General features: G+C 53.9%; 9 protein-coding genes across 9 annotated transcripts; 8 read left to right on the top strand and 1 right to left on the bottom strand.

Annotated features, from left to right (window-relative positions):
• Window positions 1–367: 367 nt before the first annotated feature.
• Window positions 368–784, top strand: CCOS01_02366 (uncharacterized protein; the record flags this gene model as incomplete). The annotated part of the gene is made up of 1 exon (XM_060450557.1): window positions 368–784. A coding segment is annotated over one exon (417 nt), but the record flags the coding sequence as incomplete, so codon positions are not given.
• Window positions 785–1,519: 735 nt separating this feature from the next.
• On the top strand, window positions 1,520–1,756 carry CCOS01_02367 (uncharacterized protein; the record flags this gene model as incomplete). The annotated part of the gene is made up of 1 exon (XM_060450558.1): window positions 1,520–1,756. One exon carries the CDS (start codon window positions 1,520–1,522, stop codon window positions 1,754–1,756), a length of 237 nt encoding a protein of 78 aa, XP_060319208.1.
• Window positions 1,757–1,960: 204 nt separating this feature from the next.
• CCOS01_02368 (uncharacterized protein) lies at window positions 1,961–2,459 on the top strand (the record flags this gene model as incomplete). Its single annotated transcript, XM_060450559.1, has 2 exons — window positions 1,961–2,004; window positions 2,045–2,459. The coding sequence occupies 2 exons, from the start codon at window positions 1,961–1,963 to the stop codon at window positions 2,457–2,459; spliced, it is 459 nt and encodes a 152-aa protein (XP_060319209.1).
• Window positions 2,460–2,479: 20 nt separating this feature from the next.
• CCOS01_02369 (uncharacterized protein) lies at window positions 2,480–3,235 on the top strand (the record flags this gene model as incomplete). The annotated part of the gene is made up of 2 exons (XM_060450560.1): window positions 2,480–3,014; window positions 3,093–3,235. 2 exons carry the CDS (start codon window positions 2,480–2,482, stop codon window positions 3,233–3,235), a joined length of 678 nt encoding a protein of 225 aa, XP_060319210.1.
• Window positions 3,236–5,683: 2,448 nt separating this feature from the next.
• CCOS01_02370 (GMC oxidoreductase) lies at window positions 5,684–8,361 on the top strand (the record flags this gene model as incomplete). Its single annotated transcript, XM_060450561.1, has 5 exons — window positions 5,684–6,162; window positions 6,242–7,325; window positions 7,395–7,479; window positions 7,543–7,628; window positions 7,690–8,361. Coding segments are annotated over 5 exons (2,406 nt in total), but the record flags the coding sequence as incomplete, so codon positions are not given.
• A 1,378-nt stretch (window positions 8,362–9,739) lies between these two features.
• On the bottom strand, window positions 9,740–12,017 carry CCOS01_02371 (molybdenum cofactor biosynthesis protein 1 A; the record flags this gene model as incomplete). The annotated part of the gene is made up of 2 exons (XM_060450562.1): window positions 9,740–10,491; window positions 10,703–12,017. 2 exons carry the CDS (start codon window positions 12,015–12,017, stop codon window positions 9,740–9,742), a joined length of 2,067 nt encoding a protein of 688 aa, XP_060319212.1.
• A 1,030-nt stretch (window positions 12,018–13,047) lies between these two features.
• Window positions 13,048–14,715, top strand: CCOS01_02372 (WD40 domain-containing protein; the record flags this gene model as incomplete). Its single annotated transcript, XM_060450563.1, has 3 exons — window positions 13,048–13,072; window positions 13,129–13,982; window positions 14,044–14,715. The coding sequence occupies 3 exons, from the start codon at window positions 13,048–13,050 to the stop codon at window positions 14,713–14,715; spliced, it is 1,551 nt and encodes a 516-aa protein (XP_060319213.1).
• A 1,765-nt stretch (window positions 14,716–16,480) lies between these two features.
• On the top strand, window positions 16,481–17,519 carry CCOS01_02373 (uncharacterized protein; the record flags this gene model as incomplete). Its single annotated transcript, XM_060450564.1, has 4 exons — window positions 16,481–16,543; window positions 16,598–16,682; window positions 16,792–17,000; window positions 17,064–17,519. The coding sequence occupies 4 exons, from the start codon at window positions 16,481–16,483 to the stop codon at window positions 17,517–17,519; spliced, it is 813 nt and encodes a 270-aa protein (XP_060319214.1).
• Window positions 17,520–18,373: 854 nt separating this feature from the next.
• CCOS01_02374 (uncharacterized protein) lies at window positions 18,374–18,697 on the top strand (the record flags this gene model as incomplete). Its single annotated transcript, XM_060450565.1, has 2 exons — window positions 18,374–18,410; window positions 18,465–18,697. 2 exons carry the CDS (start codon window positions 18,374–18,376, stop codon window positions 18,695–18,697), a joined length of 270 nt encoding a protein of 89 aa, XP_060319215.1.
• Between the last annotated feature and the right edge of the window lie 1,323 nt (window positions 18,698–20,020).

Here is a 20,020-nt window from a genome sequence, read left to right on the forward strand (position 1 = left end):
AATTGACCAATTGAGTCGGGGCTTGGTTTTTTGGAAAAAGTTGCGGTCCCGCCAATGCTAATTGCTCGGGCGTTGGGGAATTTGCTGAGTCGCGGCAATTGGAGTGACGAGCTAAAAGCAAGCTAGACACACAATGCACGCACGTTCGAAAGTCGTTCTTGACAGTAATGTCTCGGCACGAAGACTGACAGCTGTAGTGCTAACACACACACACACGCAGGTATTGGGTCGATGGTGGAAGAGACGGTAGTCGGTTCGATCGTCGAGCGACTGGTATGCGGTCCGGTCCAGAAGAGGTGGTGGACGAACGTGGGAGAGAGAAGAGAGGACGAGGAAGAGAGAGAAGGAAGCTCTATTTCTCTGAAGGGAGTGGCACAGAGAGATCTGGCGAAAGAGAAGGCTTGAGACAGAGGCCAAGACAACGTTCCAGTCCGACGAGGGTTTGTCGAAGGAGACGAGAGTGTGCCGGGTGAGCTTGGGAGAGGAGAGGAGAATAGAGAAAGAAGAAAGAACAGCAGAGACGACAAGGTCAATGCGAAGGGATCCTCGAGGTCTTAATATGGGGAAGGGGAAGGTTGAAATTCTGGATGAGAGAGTGTGTGACCCGTCACCCAGAGAGAGAGGAGTGGATAATGTGCTGGGACTAAGACCAGCGGCTCCTCCCCTCCCACCTTTTCCCCTTGCCTTACCTTACGGATACCGTGCCTTGCCTTCCCCTTCGTCAACACCCCTCCACCCTGGTACACCAAGTACCAAGTATATATTTGTATGGACGGATACGTAGCTTCGGGTGAAATGATAGATCTGGCGGGGAGTGTGTCTTGATCAGGAGTCACTCAGCAGTCAGGGAGAAAGCGGGAAGAAGTTTGTCTCTTTTGCTCGGGCTTTAGTCATGAGCAATGCTGCTGAGGCCAAGGCGCAACGGCAAGAGAACGGATCAGATGCGAGGCGAGACGAGGTGATGCAAGTCAAGACCATACAAAAAGCGCACGCACGTCAAGTTTCTGCTTTAAGATGTGGTTGAAAAGCACAACGGGAGGTGTCAGGTGCGGCACGGCCAACGGCAACGGTAAGGTGGCCGGTTGTCTCTGCTCCAGACCATAGCTAAGGTAGAGTCTGGTGAGTTCGGTGGAAGATGAGGTATCTGATGTCGTGGTGTATTGTCTTGCGGCTTGCCTTGTCATGTCTCGTCCTGCTCACACTAGTTTCTCAATGCTATGCGACGTTGAAGCACGTACTGCTCATGTACCTCACACACTTAACCATGCACTTACTCTCACGACTTCTCTTGCAAGCAACATACAAGAAGGACTAAGGTCAAGAAGAATTAAGGTAAAGTCTTGGGAAGGTCCAGGTATCGGTGAATTTGGAAGCTCGAGATCCAACGTGCCTTCCTTCGTTCCTCCTCCCTCCTGCGTGGGAATACATCACGTAAGGTACCTGACCTTGGGAGACTTTAGGTACCTCACCGAAGTACCTGACAACAACGGACGGAGCAAAACCCAAAAATGCCGGGAAAATGCAAGCGCACCTGGCCCTCGCCGCCTTCCTGAAGTCGCAAGTCTCTCGTGCGCGCTTGCCCGGCTTGTCGGGTGGCCGCGGGAGGTACTACTCAATGTGGAATCCACCACTGACATCCGCAGCCTTCGATTCGACACAGCAGGTCCTGCCAAGCTACAAGAGGCACATCTTCTTTCCGTTCTTCCTCACCAGTGACCAGCTGTCTGGAGACAAAAAACCGGGGCCTACAGAGTAGGTATCCATTCGTACGTGAGTATCCCGTCTGTACCTCCACTCCTAGTGTTGTGGATACTTGCTGGGTACACCAACATTGAACATTGTTGAGAGACACATGAATAACACCTTCAAGCTCGACAACGGACGAAAGGCACCGCAAAACCATCACCGGTTTACGTTAAGGCAAACGGCCTCGACCACATTGGCACTACTGGATGGATGGATGGACGGGGGTGGGTTCGGTTCGGTTCCATCTTCTCATCCAAGCTCAACTTGGTCCAGAATGACCAAAACCCTCACTTTTTTGCCTCGGCTTCTTTCGACATCATCCTTGTTCCGTCCTTAAAGCCCATCCTGGCGCCCGAGGCATGGGGGCATTTGTAGGATGGGCCCGAGCAACGCCAAAGATACAAGCTGCTAAGAACAAGGGCGGGGGGGGGGGGGGGACCAACAGCTTGAGCCTTGAAGAAGACGACGAGTCGACAATCGTTCTTGCCAATTTGCGACTGACTAGACGGCGATATGGCAACGCCGAAATGCGTCTGCGAACGGGTTTTCACGCCCGGAGCAAATGTCCCAGAAGGGTTCAACCAATCAAGCATCGCACGTTGGACGAAGCAAAAAAGCCTTTGCGCCGCGGCGCCCCGTATCAGTACGTCTGGTCTGTACGATACTTCGCAGCCTTTCACCCACCGATTCGCGCAGTTCGTCAGGCGCTTTGAAACGGTTGAAAAGCTGCGACATGGATCTTGCTTGGGCACGTTGCCGGAACCCATTGCCCAGCCCAGAGTCCCAGACATTTGTCTTTCCGACAACGGCAATGGCGCATTGGGAGCTTTGGACACCAGCTCCAACTCTATTTCCGGGACATGGCCACGGCTTCCTCTCGCCGGCCCAATCTCGACACCTCTGTTGGCATTATCAGAGCTCGCAGTGCCACTCGCTGTCTTGCGCTCAGTCAGTGCCCTCAGGTCACGCTACGTTGGACGTTATGCGATGGCTACACGAGAGATCACCAAGAGATCAATGTTGGGCAAGGCCCGCAAACACAACCGACTCTGACGAACTCCCATCGGGGGCTCCGAACTCCCGACGGGTGTTGGACTTGATAATCGCGAGTCTAGTAGTCAAGTCTGCGCAACGCAATTCTCATCCTGGAGGCTTGCAGCCGGGTTGTCAGGGGGCCGTGGCCATCGTCGTCCTTCTGGAAGCCCAGGCTGACCCTCCTTGCAAGTTGCCCCTGGTCCGTTGTGGGTGGTTAGTGGGGGATGCGACAGGTACTCTTCATCGTTGACACTTTGTCTGATAACGTCAACGTGAGCTTTTTGCATAGTACACTAACGCGCATGAAGTAGTCCACGTCACGAATCATCAAGTGTCCATCCGCCGTGGAGCATGGCTACCCGACCTTCGTCCTTTTTGTTGGGGGAACGCTAAGCCCAATTCTGTCAATCTTCTCTTCATCGTATCGAAGTTTTTTTTTCTTCCCTTTCTTTGATGATTTCCACTACTACGGACGGTCTTGCTGGTAAGGACCCTCTTTCTCCCGTTATCTAATCATCACGAAGTCGCTGGATGACCATCATTTGACATGTGAGCGACAAGGGCCTTGATCTTCACGGTCCCCCGTGCTTCTCAAAGCGGAACGCGACCATGATTCCGTCATTTGTCGATGATGAGATTGTCACACGAGCTCGGAGCAGACAGCCTACTCGGCCGGAATGGACAAGAGTGTATTGCTTGATGACAACAAGGCTTGCTGGTACGGATCCGAAGTACATCTTGAAGCCTCAGCTTGGAGTCTCAACCTGCACAGATATAACATAATGCGCTGGTGGTAACACTCACACGACAGTCTTTTGCGCACCTCTCGTGCCTCTTTACAGTACAGTCGTTTACAGCAAAGCTGTCTCCAGTAGTACATCTTCGTACTCACGGTGGCCTACCACAGTTACAACACGGAAATCAGCCGACCAGGAAGAGCTTGCTGGCTTACGCGCCTTGTTCGCCGTCAGTCAACAATTCTTCACAGATCGACTCTCACATGCATTTTTCAAGTCGTTCTCGTCTCCTTTCCCCAACAAATTCGGCTTCAAAGGCAAACCCCGGCCCCAGCTTCCCCTTTGAACCCTCTTGGCCGCCAGACCGCCCATCGCCAGATGACACCCAGCCCCCCTTGCACGGATGGAAAGACCCGCCGCTGGACCCTGAAAAGTGCCCACGTCTGGTTTAGCCGCGACCTGTAGCTGCAGGTCTGAGGGGGAGCCAATCTTGCATTTTTGGCCACCGTACCCACCGGGCCACGTCCGCCTGCTGTCAGTGTCAGGTCGATTCGCCGCTTACAAGTCCGCTCGCCCGGGCACGCAGACCCCCGGAGAAGTCGGCGGTGCCACGCGGTAGACCCGATGCGCCACCGGCAGTCGGATCCGGGTGTCCTGGGGCCGGGCTGCGCCGTTTCTCTCTAGCGCCGGACCGGGCACTGGTTCCTTGGCTTATGCGTCGGCGCAGCACACGGTGCCGGGTGTCTGCAAGTTGCCAGCCATGGATTGGAGCGGCTGTGCTTGAGACGGAAGAGGCGGCGGGCCACCGAATACTGGACCCGTGACGACCAGTCTGGCGCCCACGAGGCATACAGCTTTTGCAGACATTCGATTCTGGCACTGCTACTTGTGATTCTCCGACTGAAGCTCGTGGCCATGCCAACGAATCATCCGATTTCGATCGCATCCCAATAAACAACTTCACAACAAGGCCAGCTGAGAAACATATGTGTTTTCTTGCCCGTTTCAATCAGTCCATGCGAGCCGAGGCTCAATGCTTCCCGGCCGAATCGCTGAGACGCATCATCGATCTGCCCCACAATCTAAGAATCTCACCCCAAGCCACGGTAACGTACGATCTGCAGCAGTCAACCCAGCATCATTCCTGTTGATATCGCTGTGCACTTTCAAGGTGAACGGGCGGGTCCGACGATCTGACCATCATCTGGGGCCATGGTGGCTGAAATATCGACAAACATAAGCTCGCGGCTGTGTCGTTTCAAGACTCAGACGCTTGGGAAGTCTGAACATGAGGCAACACGTGCAGCAACCGCGTCTCTCATCCTTCGACAATTGACATCGCGTGGTGCGTCTCTTTGCTCCCATTATAGTGCTGCTTCATGCAGTGGGATGCCGTGAATATGGCGTCGAAAGGACCTTTGGTTTGATGATGACTGATGAAGAAACTATCGGGTTCCGACGAGGGCCCGTTACGATCGAGCCAAAGTCCCCGTTCCCCGCATCAAGCAGCTTCTCTTGATTCCCCGTTCCCGCACTACGCCACTCGCCCCCGGGTTGAGAGGGTTACATGCGCCCAAGTGCCGCTCAGTAGCGCCATACCCCGCCAATGCAGAGAGTAAGCTGCACATCTAGAGGTGTTGACAGCTCTGCTGGCCAGGTCCGGTGGGGGGAATCATAGGTCCGAGACTCCTCTTTGAGGGATTCTGCAACCACAAACAAAGAGACGGTTCAGAACTAAACATGACGGCCAATCTTTAGCCGCAAAGCTGGCGGTTGACTGAATGTTCGACCACCCCAATAGCATACCGGATCGGGAATAGGGTCCCATCCGCCTGAGGAGACAGCCACAGCGAAAGAGAGAGAGAGTCAGAGAGAGGAGATGGTTATGGAGAGATCCATTGAGATGCTTCGTCGCACAGACCCCGCATCCATGGCAAACACGAACCCCTGCAGCACCACCATGCGAGCAGCAGGGGGCTGCCAACGACGACTCGTTTTCCCGTTGCCTTCCCACCCACACATCCTGACATCAGTTGAGCATGAGCTTCCGAGGTGCCTTTTCATCGCTCATGTGTCAATTGGGACTATAGCTAACTCCAAAGCTGCCCCTCATCCGACTTTGCGTAACTTTGTTATTGTCATTGTTCTTCTACCCCTTCTTATAGCCATTTCTACGTTGTATCGCGTTGTACCACCGAACTGTTCACTTTGATTACTATTCTCATCTTTCTGTGTTTACTTACCATCACGCTCCAATCCACTTCATCATGGCTACTCTGCCAAAGACCATTCCTGGCACCGCCGTCGAGCTCCAGCTTCCGGCGCTGCCGACCACCGACTTTTGGAACGAGACTCAATGGACCGTTCTGATGTCCTTGCTCGAGGCGGTCCTCCCGCCCATCTCACGACCGGCGACTCTCACAGACACGGCAAGCCAGATCCGAGTGTCCGATGCAGAATATGCGGCTGCGCTCCAACTCGCCCAGAACACAATGAAGAAACCGCCTTCCGAGGAAAAGTTCCAGGAGTACATGGCGCACAATCCCGCAAAGGAACCCAAATTCATCGAGAGTATCACCAGGACACTGGCGGCCCTGCCTTCCGGCGCGCAACGTCAACTCGGTGGCGCAATGGGCGCTCTTGGGTAAGTGATGGGCCATGAACGCCACCACGACGCTTCACTTTTGATCTTCACCGTGAACCAAAACTGACCAAACTGACAGCACGCGCGCCGGCACGTTGTTTCTCACTGGATACTGGACCCCAGTTCACCTTCAGCCCATAGAAGTTCGTGAGCAAATTTTGAAGGCTTGGCAGACGTCCAGGCTCCCCACAATCAGGGTTCTATCAAAGTCAATATGTCTCCTGGCGCAAAAGGCCGCCGTGCAGACCAATCCTTTATTCATAGAGTTGACGGATTATACCGACATGCCGGACTTCCAGACGCACGGCGAGGGCTTCGACTTCAACTTCATGCAATTCGAGTCGGCTGGCGAGCCAGCCGTCGTGGAAACCGACGTCGTCATCGTTGGATCGGGCTGCGGAGGAGCAGTCGCTGCCAAGGTCCTGGCCGAGGCCGGTCACAAGGTCCTCGTTGTCGACAAGTCGTACTACTACACCCCGAGCCAGCTGCCCATGTCCCAGGATTCCGGCTGCTCGTTCCTGTACGAGAACGGAGGCTTCATCACCAGCGATGACAACTCGCTCAACATGGTCGCCGGCAGCTGCTGGGGCGGCGGTGGTACCGTCAACTGGAGCGTCAGTCTCCAGACCCAAGGGTTCGTCCGCAAGGAGTGGTCTGAGCAGCGCGGCCTGCCATTCTTCACCTCGCCCCAGTTCCAAAACTGCCTTGACAAAGTCTGCGATTTCATGGGCGTCAGTACCGACAAGGTCCGCCACAACCACCGCAACCAGGTGCTGCTGGACGGGTCCCGGAAGCTCGGATGGCACGCCGCCACGGCCCCGCAGAACACCGGCGGGATGGAGCACTACTGCGGGCAGTGCCACCTCGGCTGTGGGTCGACTGAAAAGCAGGGGCCAACCGTGAGCTGGCTGCCGGCAGCGGCGGGATCTGGAGCCAAGTTTATCGAGGGCTTCGAGGTTGAGAAGGTCACCTTTGACGAGACCAGCGGGTCCAAGCGAGCGACGGGCGTAGTTGGAAAGTGGGTTTCGAGGGGAGCCAACGGCAGCACCAGCGCGGCTTTGGAGCAGCGGACCACACGACAGGTTGTTATCAAGGCCAAGAAGGTTATCATATCGGCTGGATCAGTTTCGAGCCCCTTGGTGCTGTTGAGAAGCGGTTTGACGGTAAGTAGATGATGTCGTCCCTCTACTGCGCTCTCACACGATTACGCTGCTAACGTTGGATACGTTTAGAACCGACACCTCGGTCGTAATCTCTATGTCCATCCCTGCAATTTTGTAGGAGGCTACTGGAAGGAGGACTGCAAGCCATGGGAGGGTGAGTCACTCAAAATACATCGCAAATCCATATGTTCTGGTTGCTGACGTGAAGTGAACACAGGCGGTATCATCACGAGTTACTGCTCCTCATTCGAGGACCTCGACAAGGCCGGTCACGGTGTGAAGCTGGAGCCTACTTGCATGATCGTACGTCCCAAATCTAAATTTTGCAAGCCAATTTATTCTTTATTCACTAACACATTCACAGCCTTACGCAATCCTGTCCAGCATGCCCTGGCACTCTGGCCTCCAGGCCAAGCTCAGCGAGCTCCGCTTCCGCCACTTTGGTGCCTTCATCTCCCTCACCCGCGACCGCGACCCCGGCCGCGTGTACCCGGACCCCGTCTCCGGCCGCCCCCGCATCGACTACGTCGTCTCCGACTTTGACCGCGCGAACACCCTCGAGGGCGTCGTCGCCCTCTGCAAAATCTGCTACGTTGAGGGCGCGACGGAGATCCACGCCGGTCTGCCCGGTCTCGAACCCTTTGTCAAGGAGGACCACGCCGAGCCTCCCTCAAAGGAGAAGGAGACGGCAGCTGCGTCGTCTTCGGCTTCGGACAGCGGCGACGAGGCGATCCTCGACGGCGTCAACGATCCCAAGTTCGTCGCGTGGCTTGATAAGTTGCGTAGGGTGGGCAACGCGCCGCCCGTGGCCATCTTTTCGTCTGCGCACCAGATGGGTACGTGTCGTATGGCGCCTAACGAGGACGAGGGCGTGGTGGGACCCAAGGGTCATGTTTGGGGCACGGAGAATCTGTTTGTCGCGGACGCGAGTGTTTTCCCTAGCGCCAGCGGGGTGAATCCCATGATTACAAATATGGCGATTGCGGATTGGATTGCGATGAATGTTGGGAAGGAGATTAAGGCTGAGTTTTCGTAGAGTGGGGGGAGTACTATAGTTTCTGGGGATGGAGAGGAATTTTAACGAGAGAGCAAGTGGGGGATTGAAGTGAGATTGTATAAAAGATGAAGGAGAGAGAGAGAGAGAGAGAGAGAGAGAGAGAGATTGGCGGAGTACATTTTATTGTAGCTATACCCAACTCCCATAACAGATTGTCGCATTTTGGTGTCATGGTTTACAGCATTCCAATATCCTGGCGTTGAAATGGGCTAGTGAACAGTCACTCACACGGAACAAGACCTAAGTAAGGGCGTTGAAATGCATTGGCTCTATATCGATCTAAGCTTGCTGTCCTATCATCCACAGACTGGACCTTGATAAATATTTACTTTATTAAGAAACCAAGAGACTTTGGCCGGCTCATCTGCACACCTTCTCGGCCGATGTACTGTGTATCTCTTGATATAACCGCTTGCCTACGTATATACAAATGTAGCTATTAAGAGATATCCAAGGTGACAAGGCACGCTAATTTCAAGTCCAAAATCTTGGTCTCGGATGACTGAAAGGTACATGACTCATATCTGACTCACAACATTTACTGAAGCTGGGCTATACTGCTCCTTAGCAGGAGCACGACAAAATCCGGTGAAGCCATTCACTCACTCGGACTAGACAAAGCGACAGGTTGAAAACCAGCACACAGAGACCTTGTAAGGTGATTACCTACTACCAACTACTTCGTAGAGCGCGTGCTGATCCGGGCCATATTGCACAATGAATACTTTTTGAAAGCGAGGCGCGTGGTAGTGAATGGTCTTTCATGAAATCCGGGTCTTGAATCCTGTCGCTTCTTAAATGGGGTGTTCTTTGATGGAGGGAGAAAGGGGGAGTGTGTGCCATTGGCTCGTTTGTTAGGTACTTCTGTCTTGTCAGTCATCCCACCGTGATCGCCATGAGTCTTTTGGGCTGTGGTATTGCTGTTACTGCGCACGACCTTGTACTTGTCAATGAGGAGGATATTTTTGAGGTGATTAGATGCAAATTGGTCTGGGTGTGTGAGGTCTGTTTCCTATCATGGTACTTTAGATGTGGAGTAAGGTAGTTAGGTTCGGGATGCGTTATCAAATTATCAGGGGTGATTCTTTTCCTTCTTCAACTCACTTTCTGGATGCCATCTGTAGTATCCGTTCGCAATCGACTTGAGGCTGCGCCTTGATACTTTAGTTTTCCTATCTAAAGGTCCAGGAGTATTATTCAGATTGGGATCTGGTCTACTCCAGGATGTAACCAGTCACTCCAAGCACCGTCTCCCATATCCATCAGATGAGTTATTGACTTTCCAATCTGTCACCTTCGATTATCCTCCTTGTGGCCATGACGAACTATAAGAAGATCTTTCACGAACAAACAAATATCAAGGCATCTCCCACCGCCCACTCTTCCCCCCATCCTTCAAAACAACCCTCAACCCCCCAATAACCATCCCCTTATCCACAGCCTTACACATATCATACACCGTCATCGCCGCCGCCCCAGCAGCAGTCAAAGCCTCCATCTCGACCCCCGTCTTGCCCTCGCACTCGACTGTCGCCTCGACGCAAATCACCGTCTCGTCTTCAGCGTCGCTGGCCGGCTCGACCTCGACGCCGATGTGAGAGAGCAGGATCGGGTGGCACAGCGGGATGATGTCGGGCGTGCGCTTGGCGGCCATGATGCCCGCGATTCGCGCCGTGCCGAGGACGTCGCCCTTTTTCATCTGGGAGGCGCGGATGAGGTTTATGGTGGATGGGGAGGAGAAGGTTATTGTGCAGGCTGCTTTTGCGATGCGTGCTGTGGGGAGTTTGGCGGCGATGGAGACCATGTGGGCTGAGCCTGTGGGGGAGATGTGCGTTAGGGATGGTTTGGGGGTTTGTGTGTCATTGTATTTGTCGTTGGTGTCCTTGCTCTTCTTGTCGGAGTCATCGTTGCGGCGGCGGGTGGTCGCGGAGAAGGGCCTGAGTTGAGCGTGATGATGTGGTGTTGCGGATAGGAGGTGGATGGGTACCCCTGGCACGCCTAGAGGACGGCGTGAAGGTGCCTGGGGGAGGCTGATGGGCGTGCTCATGGACATTGGCTTGAAGACCCTGGTGGGAGACGACAGACGAGAAGGTTGAAGCGGTTGAGAATCTAGATAGACTATTGATTCAGCCTTCCATTCGTGTGCACATGCATACTTATATATACGTTCCGTATAGGATCCCCTTTGGGCATTCATGCCACGCGATCATCCCCTTGGTATCCAACGCCGTCCCAATGCAAACAAACCAAGCAGGCAAATCCTTCCCTCAAAACCAATGGACCAAGAGTGTAGGAGAGAAAAAGGGCCGCGGTTACCCACCTATCAAGATCATCGGCCTGTTCTTCATGTGCTCCAGCTCACCAATACCCGCATGCTTCTCCTTCTTCCGCTTGACAGCCATACCAATGACGTCCAAGAGCTCCGCCTCGTTGAGCGCTGCGCCTAGCGGCTTCCCAGCGTCTGCCAGCCCTTGCCGGCGGTCCATCTCAATCTGCTTCATCGCCTCGAGTGCCGCCTCGTCAATGGGCTCGCCGCCGTTGGACTTTCGCAGGATATCCCGCAGCGAGACCTCGGTGTTGCCAAACAAGCACACCTTGAGATTCCCGTCACTCGTGATGCGCAGCCGGTTGCACGTCCCGCAAAAGTTGTGCGTCATGCTCGTGATGAAGCCGATCCTGCCCGCGAACCCGGGGACGTGCCACGTCTTGCTCGTGTCGTTCTTGTGGTCCTCGACCTTGGCCAAGGTGGGATACGTCTCGCGGATGACGTCGAGCATCTCGGCGTAGCCCAGCATCTTGCCCTTGTTCCACTTGTTGCCGTCAAAGGGCATGTACTCGATGAAGCGGACCTCAACGTCCTTGTCGCGCGTCATCTCGACAAAGGGCCCGATCTCGGCGTCATTGCGGCCGCGCATGACGACGCAGTTGATTTTGAACTTGATGCCCGCGCCGGCCTTGTTGAGGGCAAAGATGCGGTCGATGCTCTTCTTCACGGCGTCGAAGCCGTTGCGCCGGGTCATGATCTGGAACATGTGCGGGTCCAGAGTGTCGAGGCTCAGGTTGACGCCGGTGAGCCCTGCCTCGACCATGCTGTCGAGCTTGCGGTGGAGGGAGAGGCCGTTTGTGGTCAGGCACAGCTCGCGGAGGCCGTGGGGCCGGAGGGCGCCGATCTGGTGCATGAGCGGGACGATGTCGCGGCGCACCGTGGGCTCGCCGCCCGTCAGGCGGATCTTGGTCACCCCCTGGGAGACGAAGACGGAGGAGAGCAGGACGATTTCCGGGGTGGTGAGAAGTTCCTTTGTCGGGGAGAGCGGCACGCCTTCTTCGGGCATGCAGTAAAGGCAGCGAAGATTACAGCGTTCCGTGACGGAAATGCGGAGGTAGTCATGCTGGCGGTGGAAGGTATCGGTGAGGAAGTCGGAGAAGGGCTTCGCATCCTTGATGAGACGCCGGCGGGTGGTGAGTGGTTGGTGTTGGGAGCTCGGTGTGACTTGGGCTGCAGCGGCAGCCGCATTCAGACACCTCCTTTGCGTGTGCGTGCGAGGTATGCATGCCGACTGTGATGGTCTGCATCGCTGTGATAGCTGGCCGCTGCTGCGCAAGGCAGTGCGAGGCCATGATATGCTGTGTCTCATGTCGCTCTATTTCAGTACGAGGAAGTGTGAGAAGCGATGAGTGAGACGAGCTCCGAGAAAAGAGAAAAGAGGAATAATCACACGCTGCTCATTCCCATGGCTGACACAGACACTGACATGTGATGATGATTGTTGATGAGATGAAAGTAGAGGCTATGAAATGGATGAAAACTAGATTCAAACGAGAGTGAGGAGTGAAATTGCTATCACGGCGATGAGATATGTGACACTCACTGTGAGTCAGCAGAAGCGTGGCGATTACCTATTTGTGAGTGAGGTAAGCCCGTCGATAGACGACAGACAACACTACAGCGACTACTCTGCACCTAAAGTGAGACTAAGTGAGGGGGAAAAGAGCCGCTTAGTGCCGCTGAAGGGCGTATGCACAAGCACAAGCACAGGTCACCGGGGCCGACGGAGTTGGGCGAAGGATGTCTGGACTCTGGCGGGGTTCGGCGGCGTCTGAGGTGCTGGCGAAATAGGGCAGTGGTGATTGGTTCCCGGCGTTCTTTCCCATCGTCGTCCGGCCGGCAACTTCCATGGAGCCGGAGAGAGCCCGGACACTGGACCATTGTGTACTGTGTAGAAAGCGCGACCTGACTAAGCCCTCCCGGTAAGGTATCTTGTGTTGCTGCCCCGCGCTAGTCCAAAACAGGAATCAATGTAAACAACAAAGATGCAGACGAGCACCTTGTTTCCTTCCATTGCAACAACGGCTTTTCTTCAAGACTCCACCGCTGCCAAGACTCAGGAACGCTTGCCCAATTCATCCTCACCCAAAAGACCAAAAAGAAACCCTGCTTCGTTTCGTTTCGGCAAAAACACCCGTCCCTTGCTACTTCCCCAAGTAATACTCGGTACGGAGTAGACCTCACTTACTTTGTCTCACTTTCCTAAACAAGTCAGGCTCGCCTTTTGGTAGGTATCTTACGAATACGCATCATAAGTACCTGATCAAAGTAAAGTACCGTACCTGGGCTTGATATCACTCTCGCGCTCCCCAACACACAACTCTTCAACTCCATGCATCATGCACTTTTCAAGGATCTTTAAATGTAAGGCTCTCAGCGTCTTCTCATCCATCCTCTTCCCCAAGGCTTACCATCGACAGCATCGCCGCATTGCGCGTCAAGTCCTGATGGTAACCTGATTGCAACCTTGTCGCCCACCAGCGTCAGTGTACGGTCTGTCGAAACCCTCGAGACTATTCATAGCGTCAAATTACCGTCCAATGTCGGTCCTGCCTATGCTTTGCGCTGGTCACCTTCGTCAAGACGCATTCTCGCCTGCTTCTCTGACCAGGTTCTGATCTACTCAGCTTCGGGTCCAGGTTATCGTGGCGTCATACGAAACCCCGCAACCCCTAATCTGAAGCCTACCTTTGTTCAGTTTGGCGCTTCCGACACCGAGATCTTCATGTGCTCATCCTACGGCCTCAAGTTCTCCATCTTCGACCTGGCCACTTCGAGAACCACCGAGATCAGCAACCCAAAATTCCACCAAGCTAGTGTAGCTTCTCGTGGCTTTGCACTTCGCCCCGGCTCAGGACATTTGGCCATCCTCACACGCGTCGCCGGTAAAGATATCGCCAGTGTTCACCATCCCAAGACACGACAAGTCCTTCGCTCTTGGCAGCCCGATACTGTCGATGCTCAAGGACTGGCCTGGACCCCGGACGGCCGCTGGCTCCTTATGTGGGAGTCTGCGGCTCAAGGACACAAAATCCTGTTTTACACGCCCGACGGCCACCTCTTCAAGACGTGGTCTGGGCCCTCACCTTGGGCCATCGAGGAGAAGCATTACGAACTCGGCGCTGGGGTAAAGCACTGTCAAGTCAGCCCGGACGGCGCTCGCATTGCAGTGTGCGACCACACTCGCAGTGTATGCGTTCTGGAAACCAAGTTTGCAGCCGAGTCGATGAGACTCGAACATCCTGCAACCATTACTCCGAGGGATACCGTTCAGGTGGGTGACACAACCTATCTTTGTGCAATAATTTTGGCGTAGACTAACACGAGGATGCCAGATCTGGCAAGAGGAGATCGCCACGACCCAATCAGGTTCACAGCACTCCTTTTCGCGCGCGACCCAGTCCGTATCTGCTCCGGGCCGAGCGAGCAACGGCATTGTCGACACCAAGCTAGCCCGCACTTTTTCCGTCTTTGATGCATCATCCAGTCTTTTAGCTACCACCTTGGAGGACTGCCCAAGCACTGTTTGGGTCTGGGATTTGGCGTCATCTGAACTGCGCGCCGTTCTCATCTTCCACAGTCAAATTTTGGCTTTCTCCTGGCACCCAAAACAGCGCGAAGTGCTCATGGTTACGTGCGAGGGAGACAACTACGCAGGTTTGGTGTTCGTCTGGGACCCCTTGTCCGACGGCCCGAAGACGGTTCACTTCAGAGGGCAGCTGCCCGATGCCAAGGTGTTGGGTAAGCCTCAAGCATCGTGGCTCGACTGGACTGGCGATTCTGCCGTTCTCCTGCTGGGAGATAGCAAGCATCATCTCATGGCATCACTTGCGGAAGCTGAGGAGTCCGGAGCTCCATGGCAAGACGCGCAGCGCAATGATTTGACAATGACCACTGGCAAGGATGAGACGCAGATGGAGGCACCTGCACTGGACGATTTCGACGAGGATCTGTCCGGTCTAGACATGTCCGAGGTAGACGACACCTTCTCCTTCAAAAGGACTTGATCGATAGCAGCGCCACCACTTTGGTTCAAGACGGCTGCACCAGAAGCTTCCCCGACCAACCATCCGAAGACAAGCCCCAAACCTGCGGGTGTCACGCAGATCTTATTGGTTTCCCAGCTACCCGCGGCTGCGCGGTGGTGCAGCCGAGCGCGATGATGGATACAGCACCCGCACCGACTTGATGCAGAAAGTTGTGGTCATTTCCAAGCTCTAAGCATGCTGCTGCCGCAGCCACCTTGCGCAAACTATCCTCGCGAGGAAGGACTGTCAGTGGTAAGCGTTCGCATCTCTTGCGGACAGCCGCAACATGGCTTCAAGGACAGGGCTTTACACGAAACTGTGCAAAATTCGTCTGCTCGTCGCTCGAACTCTGGTATTTACTGGCGCTCCTCTAGGGAATTTTTCATCATTCTGACAGGTTGACGTGGCTTACCAGCACCGCGCTTAGTGGATGTTGTCCTTCGCCGCCTCTCTCAACTGACGCCTATTTGCTTATTTGTATCGACTACCCGCAAGCCCAGGCTTTACAATGTGTTGGAGTTGCAGGCTACGTACAGCGGCACAGCATCGAACCAACTTACTGCAGGGGTCTATGATGGAACTTTCTCAGTCCGAGCCTGCTCCCCTCGAGTCTATCACTCGAACTTGCCATTGGCTGTAGATGATCAAGGGCAAAGGCTCAGAATGCATTCGGATTTTGATCAGCACTTTCAGCTGTTCATGGACCATCTGATAAACCGCTGGTCCCTGGTCATTGTTCCCAATGGTGTCCCTAGCTCCCTCTCCGGATCGGGACGAGTTAGTCGAAAAGGGAAGCCTTTCTGGCTATCATCGAGAAAAAATTGGAGCCCTGTTCACTCGTTTCTTTGGTTTCCAAGCAACTTAAGGGAGGAATCCTGTCTACTGCCGGGCTGCAGCTTACATCGCAGCCTCCAATGACCAGGTTCACGGCACATATTTTCGGATGACTCGATAATGATAGCAGCCGTCTTGCTCGACCCAACAACAGCCAAAGAGCTTATGCGCGCGATTGGTGATTGTGCCCAGAACAAGCTTGCATCAAGCCGGACCCCACATGGTGGCTGTCATTTTTACGATGCTACAAGGGAGGAGAACTCAATGGCACGATCTAATAGTAAATGAGCTGCATCACACCTTTTTCGTTGCGACGTTCTTTGGCGCCGCATGTACTGCGGGTATCGGTACCAGATCGTTGCTGACCCCATACCATGTCCGGTCGACCCATTCGGCCGACTCACCAGCGGATGTGTTGGTTGGCACAGACAAGGAAACCCCAAAGCGTAGCACATGGGTTCGGGTACCTAGGCCAGGACGACTACTTCCAACGAAGATGGAATGTCTGTCTGCCAAGTACCGGTTCAGACTGGGATAACCCGGGGGCAGCACTAGCAGAAATCTCCCTTTCCTCGAACTAAAGACAAGTATTTCTCTTCATTGGCCATGTTGTTCTCCGCGGTTTCTACGAGGAAACATGGAGGATGGAGAGAACTAGCCCAATATAAAAGACGAATTCCATTGTTCTCTCCTCACCACCTCAAACCATCACCTCCTTCCTTTGTTTGCCCGAATCGATTCGAGGAAGGCCAAGGCTTTGTGGTTCATCACTGGATCTTGTGTCCCACGAGATCCTGGCAGTGGTTGATTCTTCGTACCGTCACACAGCCACCAGTCAAAGTCAAGACGTTGGCGTCTAACGTTGGACAGAGCCCGTGCCAGGAGTTGGTTTCCGTCGTCCCGCATCAACATGCAACCGTACTTGGCTCGTCCCGGTCAGGAAACCGGAGTCTTTTACATACCCATAGCAAACGTTCGTGACACCGACTACACCGCAAATGAGCCGATACCCTGACAGACGAGACAGTTGCCTTTCGACACAAATTGGAGGCAATTCAAGGATTGGCTCCGCGAAGGTTGTGTGGTCGACCATGTTCAAATCTTTGGACCTAGTACGTCTGGCTGGATTAGGGTGTTGGGCCAACACAATTTCTATGGTGCCTGTGGTGGGTGTACCCGATCGGCTGGCGACGTCAAGCCATTCGCTAACACACATTCGAGATCGCCTGAAGGAGGGCGTGTTCCACGGCAGGCGGATCATGTTTGACGATCGCAACATGTCAAACCCCATCATGATAAAGGATGTTGAGGTCACCGAGAACTCAGCATCTACGCGCACGAGATCGCAAAGGCCTGAATACACAGATCCAAACTATCAGCAGACTAGCCCGTATTCGTATGATTCCTATCCTGAAGCATCGTATGTTCAGGTAAGACCATCGGCAAGACAATGTCCCATAAAGAGAAGTTTACTGACGTTCCGTATCCTTTAGTGGGATCAGAATAGTTGTGGTTTTCGTCGAGACTACAGCACTCAACAGCCAGCCATGTTATATGCAGACGACGGTTTTAGTCCGGGCACGTACTCTACTTCCTCTGGCCAAACCGACACCACCTTCCAGACCCCAAATACTGCAGGAAGCAATTCCGAAGCACTCGGTGTAAAGGACTGGAATAGCTACAAGAGCGAATCATGTTCCATCGGCGAAGGAATCACCGGAGGACAACCACAAAAGCCAGTGTCTCGTCCAAAGAAGAGCGGCGACCCGGCAAAAAAGAAGAGATCGACCGAAAAGTCCAAAGCATCGGCAACGCCCAAGTCGAGTAGTAATCAGCCATCAGGCGATTCGTCATCTTCTCATCAATCGCAAGCATCAAAGAAACGCCCGTTGATTGCCGACGGTAGCACACGCCGTACTAAACCGGAGTCCAAGGAGAGAAAACAATGAAAGGAAGGCACTCTGCCAGTGCTTTCAGCCAGCGAACGCTCATCAAACGACTTGTCCCCGGGCGCTTGATGCGTTGTGCCTCTGTTGAGATGGAGTTTTTCTACTTAACTCTTGCATTTGCAAGACATTTATTGTGCTAGCTAGGACCCTCATACTTTCTTTCGGATCATGGTATTTAACGAAGCAGGCATTGTGGATTTTGTCGCCATCCGCTCATCGCCCGATGGCGCTTGGGGACCATTACCAATAATGTAATTGGAAGGAATCGGACAATTTTGGCAATTTGGTCGATTTGACTACTCCAACCCTCCCGATTGGACCTACAAGGCAAAGACGGGCGACTCGATGCATGTTGATTAAATCTCGTGATGGCCGAAACGAATCTTGAACGAACGAACAGCGTGTACGGCTCAGACGCAGCCTCGGGCCAAGCAACATCCAAGGGAGCCAACGCAGTTGTTACATCCTGCATCCTGCGCTAGACATAGCGACTGATGAAGTTTGGGGGCTCTGGTTGGTGGGATACCGAGATTGGTGACCCGGAGTAGCGAGTGAGAAGCACGCGTCCAGATGCGGAACAGGGCTCACTGCCAACAGTCAAATCTCCCGGATCAAATACCTCCCACGAGTATCAACTCAGCCGACACTCGTTCAAGATACACGGAAGAGTAAAGATGGGGTGTTATCGGCTTCTAAATTGCTACAAAGCCCGGGTTGCGGCAGGCAATGCATCCCAAGGCGGCTGAAGTGCGTAATAACATACTCGTACAACCCTCGCCCGTGAACGGACTACAGAACCCCTCGGAATTTGAGCCGACGCCAGTCTAGTGGTAGTAACACGGGGCAGAGGTCTTATGCAGCCATCCGCCTTGTCAACTCCGCATCCATCGGGTACGTCGTAAAAGTGTGGAGGGCCGGCTTGGGAGAGGACTAACGTCTTCTAAGCCGTTAGGCTGATGAAAGCTTTTGTCTCACCTGCACGATCTATAACTACTCCTGATTCATCCTGTGAGGCGATCTCAAAGGGGAGGGCGAAAAAAGAAAGAAAAGAGAGCAAGATCACTGTGGAGGTAAAGCGACAGGCAGTGAAGGGAGCGAAGTGCTATGCATATGCCGCCCGACTCTACGTACATACGCCTGTAATATGCGGTCGCAGTCACGGAGCTGTGGACGCTTGAATCCGGTGACAACGTCCGCCTCCCCGACGACAAGTCCTCGGCCCCTCGGGTAACAAAAGGGATACATTTGGGAAAGCAATAGGAGAATGACGAACTGCCAGAATCTGATTCATCGAGACTTACGATCCGTCACCTCCTTCTCCTCACCTTGGCACACCAGCGAATGCCATACCGACCAAGGCCGTGCCGCAGCTGCCCACTTTCCACAAACCCGCATTTGATTCACGGCAGCTCCCGGAAAGAAGAGGTGGTGGTAGGGGATGCAGAACAGAGCCACCAGTGGCCCAGACAGATGATCTCCTTGGACCAAGCAAGCAAACATGCACTTGCTTTTCTGCGCTACGGACCACCTGTTCATCTCGACAATAATGTAAGAAGGGGATCCCAGCACACCGTCTATGGCCTTTTGTTGGCGTATGAAAACCTGGTCCCGGTAATGGTGTAGCTGATTCGATGAGATGTGATAAGCCTCGTAGGATCTGGCCTCACTTTCCCTCCACCCCGGTTTCTCTCTTGTCTCTTGGATGGTCTTGGAAAACAGCCACGTCGCCAATACCCGCCGCGCGCTTGCGCATGGCTACATGCTGCGTGTTCCTCCATACCGCTGCATCGGTACGGATACAAGCCTAGCCGGTGCTTCTGGCCCGAGGCTAGGCAAGAGAAAGGAAAACCTAGAGTGACGACATTGACTTCACCACACCAACACATCAAACTTGGGAGAGGGTTCATGCAACTACCTATGTATGTCTGCCACCTCGTTGGTCTCGGCTCCGGCCACGAACCCAGCCTGATCCTGGTAATGCTTTAGCAAACATCCAGAGCATATCCACGTTCCATTTGGTCCAGGAGACTGGGGAAATCCATGAGCACACATACTGGCAGTGGCCCAGATCCAGGCGCGCGAATCCAGAGAAGCAGGACCATATACGTCAAACGTACACTTGGAAACGTGTTCCTCAATTCCAAATCCCCATTCACTCCCGCCAAACTTCTGTCCGCCTGCTTCCCTCCACCGTTCATCTACCCGTTTGGAGACGAAGTATAGAGTCGATAAGTCCCCGGTCTCATGCCGATGAAATCGATGGCACGGCACGGGTTGGAGGGGGACGGGCGAGCGTTACGCGGTTACTTACCTGCATATACGCTGGCGTAAAAGCCTACATCTACTGTACGGTAAGACGGATTACATTTCCCCTTCTGCCTGCCTCCTGCTTCCTGTCTATCTAAGGTATCTCATGTAGGGGTACCTACTCTGTACGAAAACAGTGGCGTTTATGGTGGCCCGTTCCCAAAAGGAGAGCAATGTTTAGCGAAATATTGTTG

The sequence above is a fragment of the Colletotrichum costaricense genome (assembly GCF_030867565.1).
Source record: "Colletotrichum costaricense strain IMI 309622 chromosome Unknown Scaffold_2.1, whole genome shotgun sequence".
Lineage (NCBI taxonomy): Eukaryota > Fungi > Ascomycota > Sordariomycetes > Glomerellales > Glomerellaceae > Colletotrichum > Colletotrichum costaricense.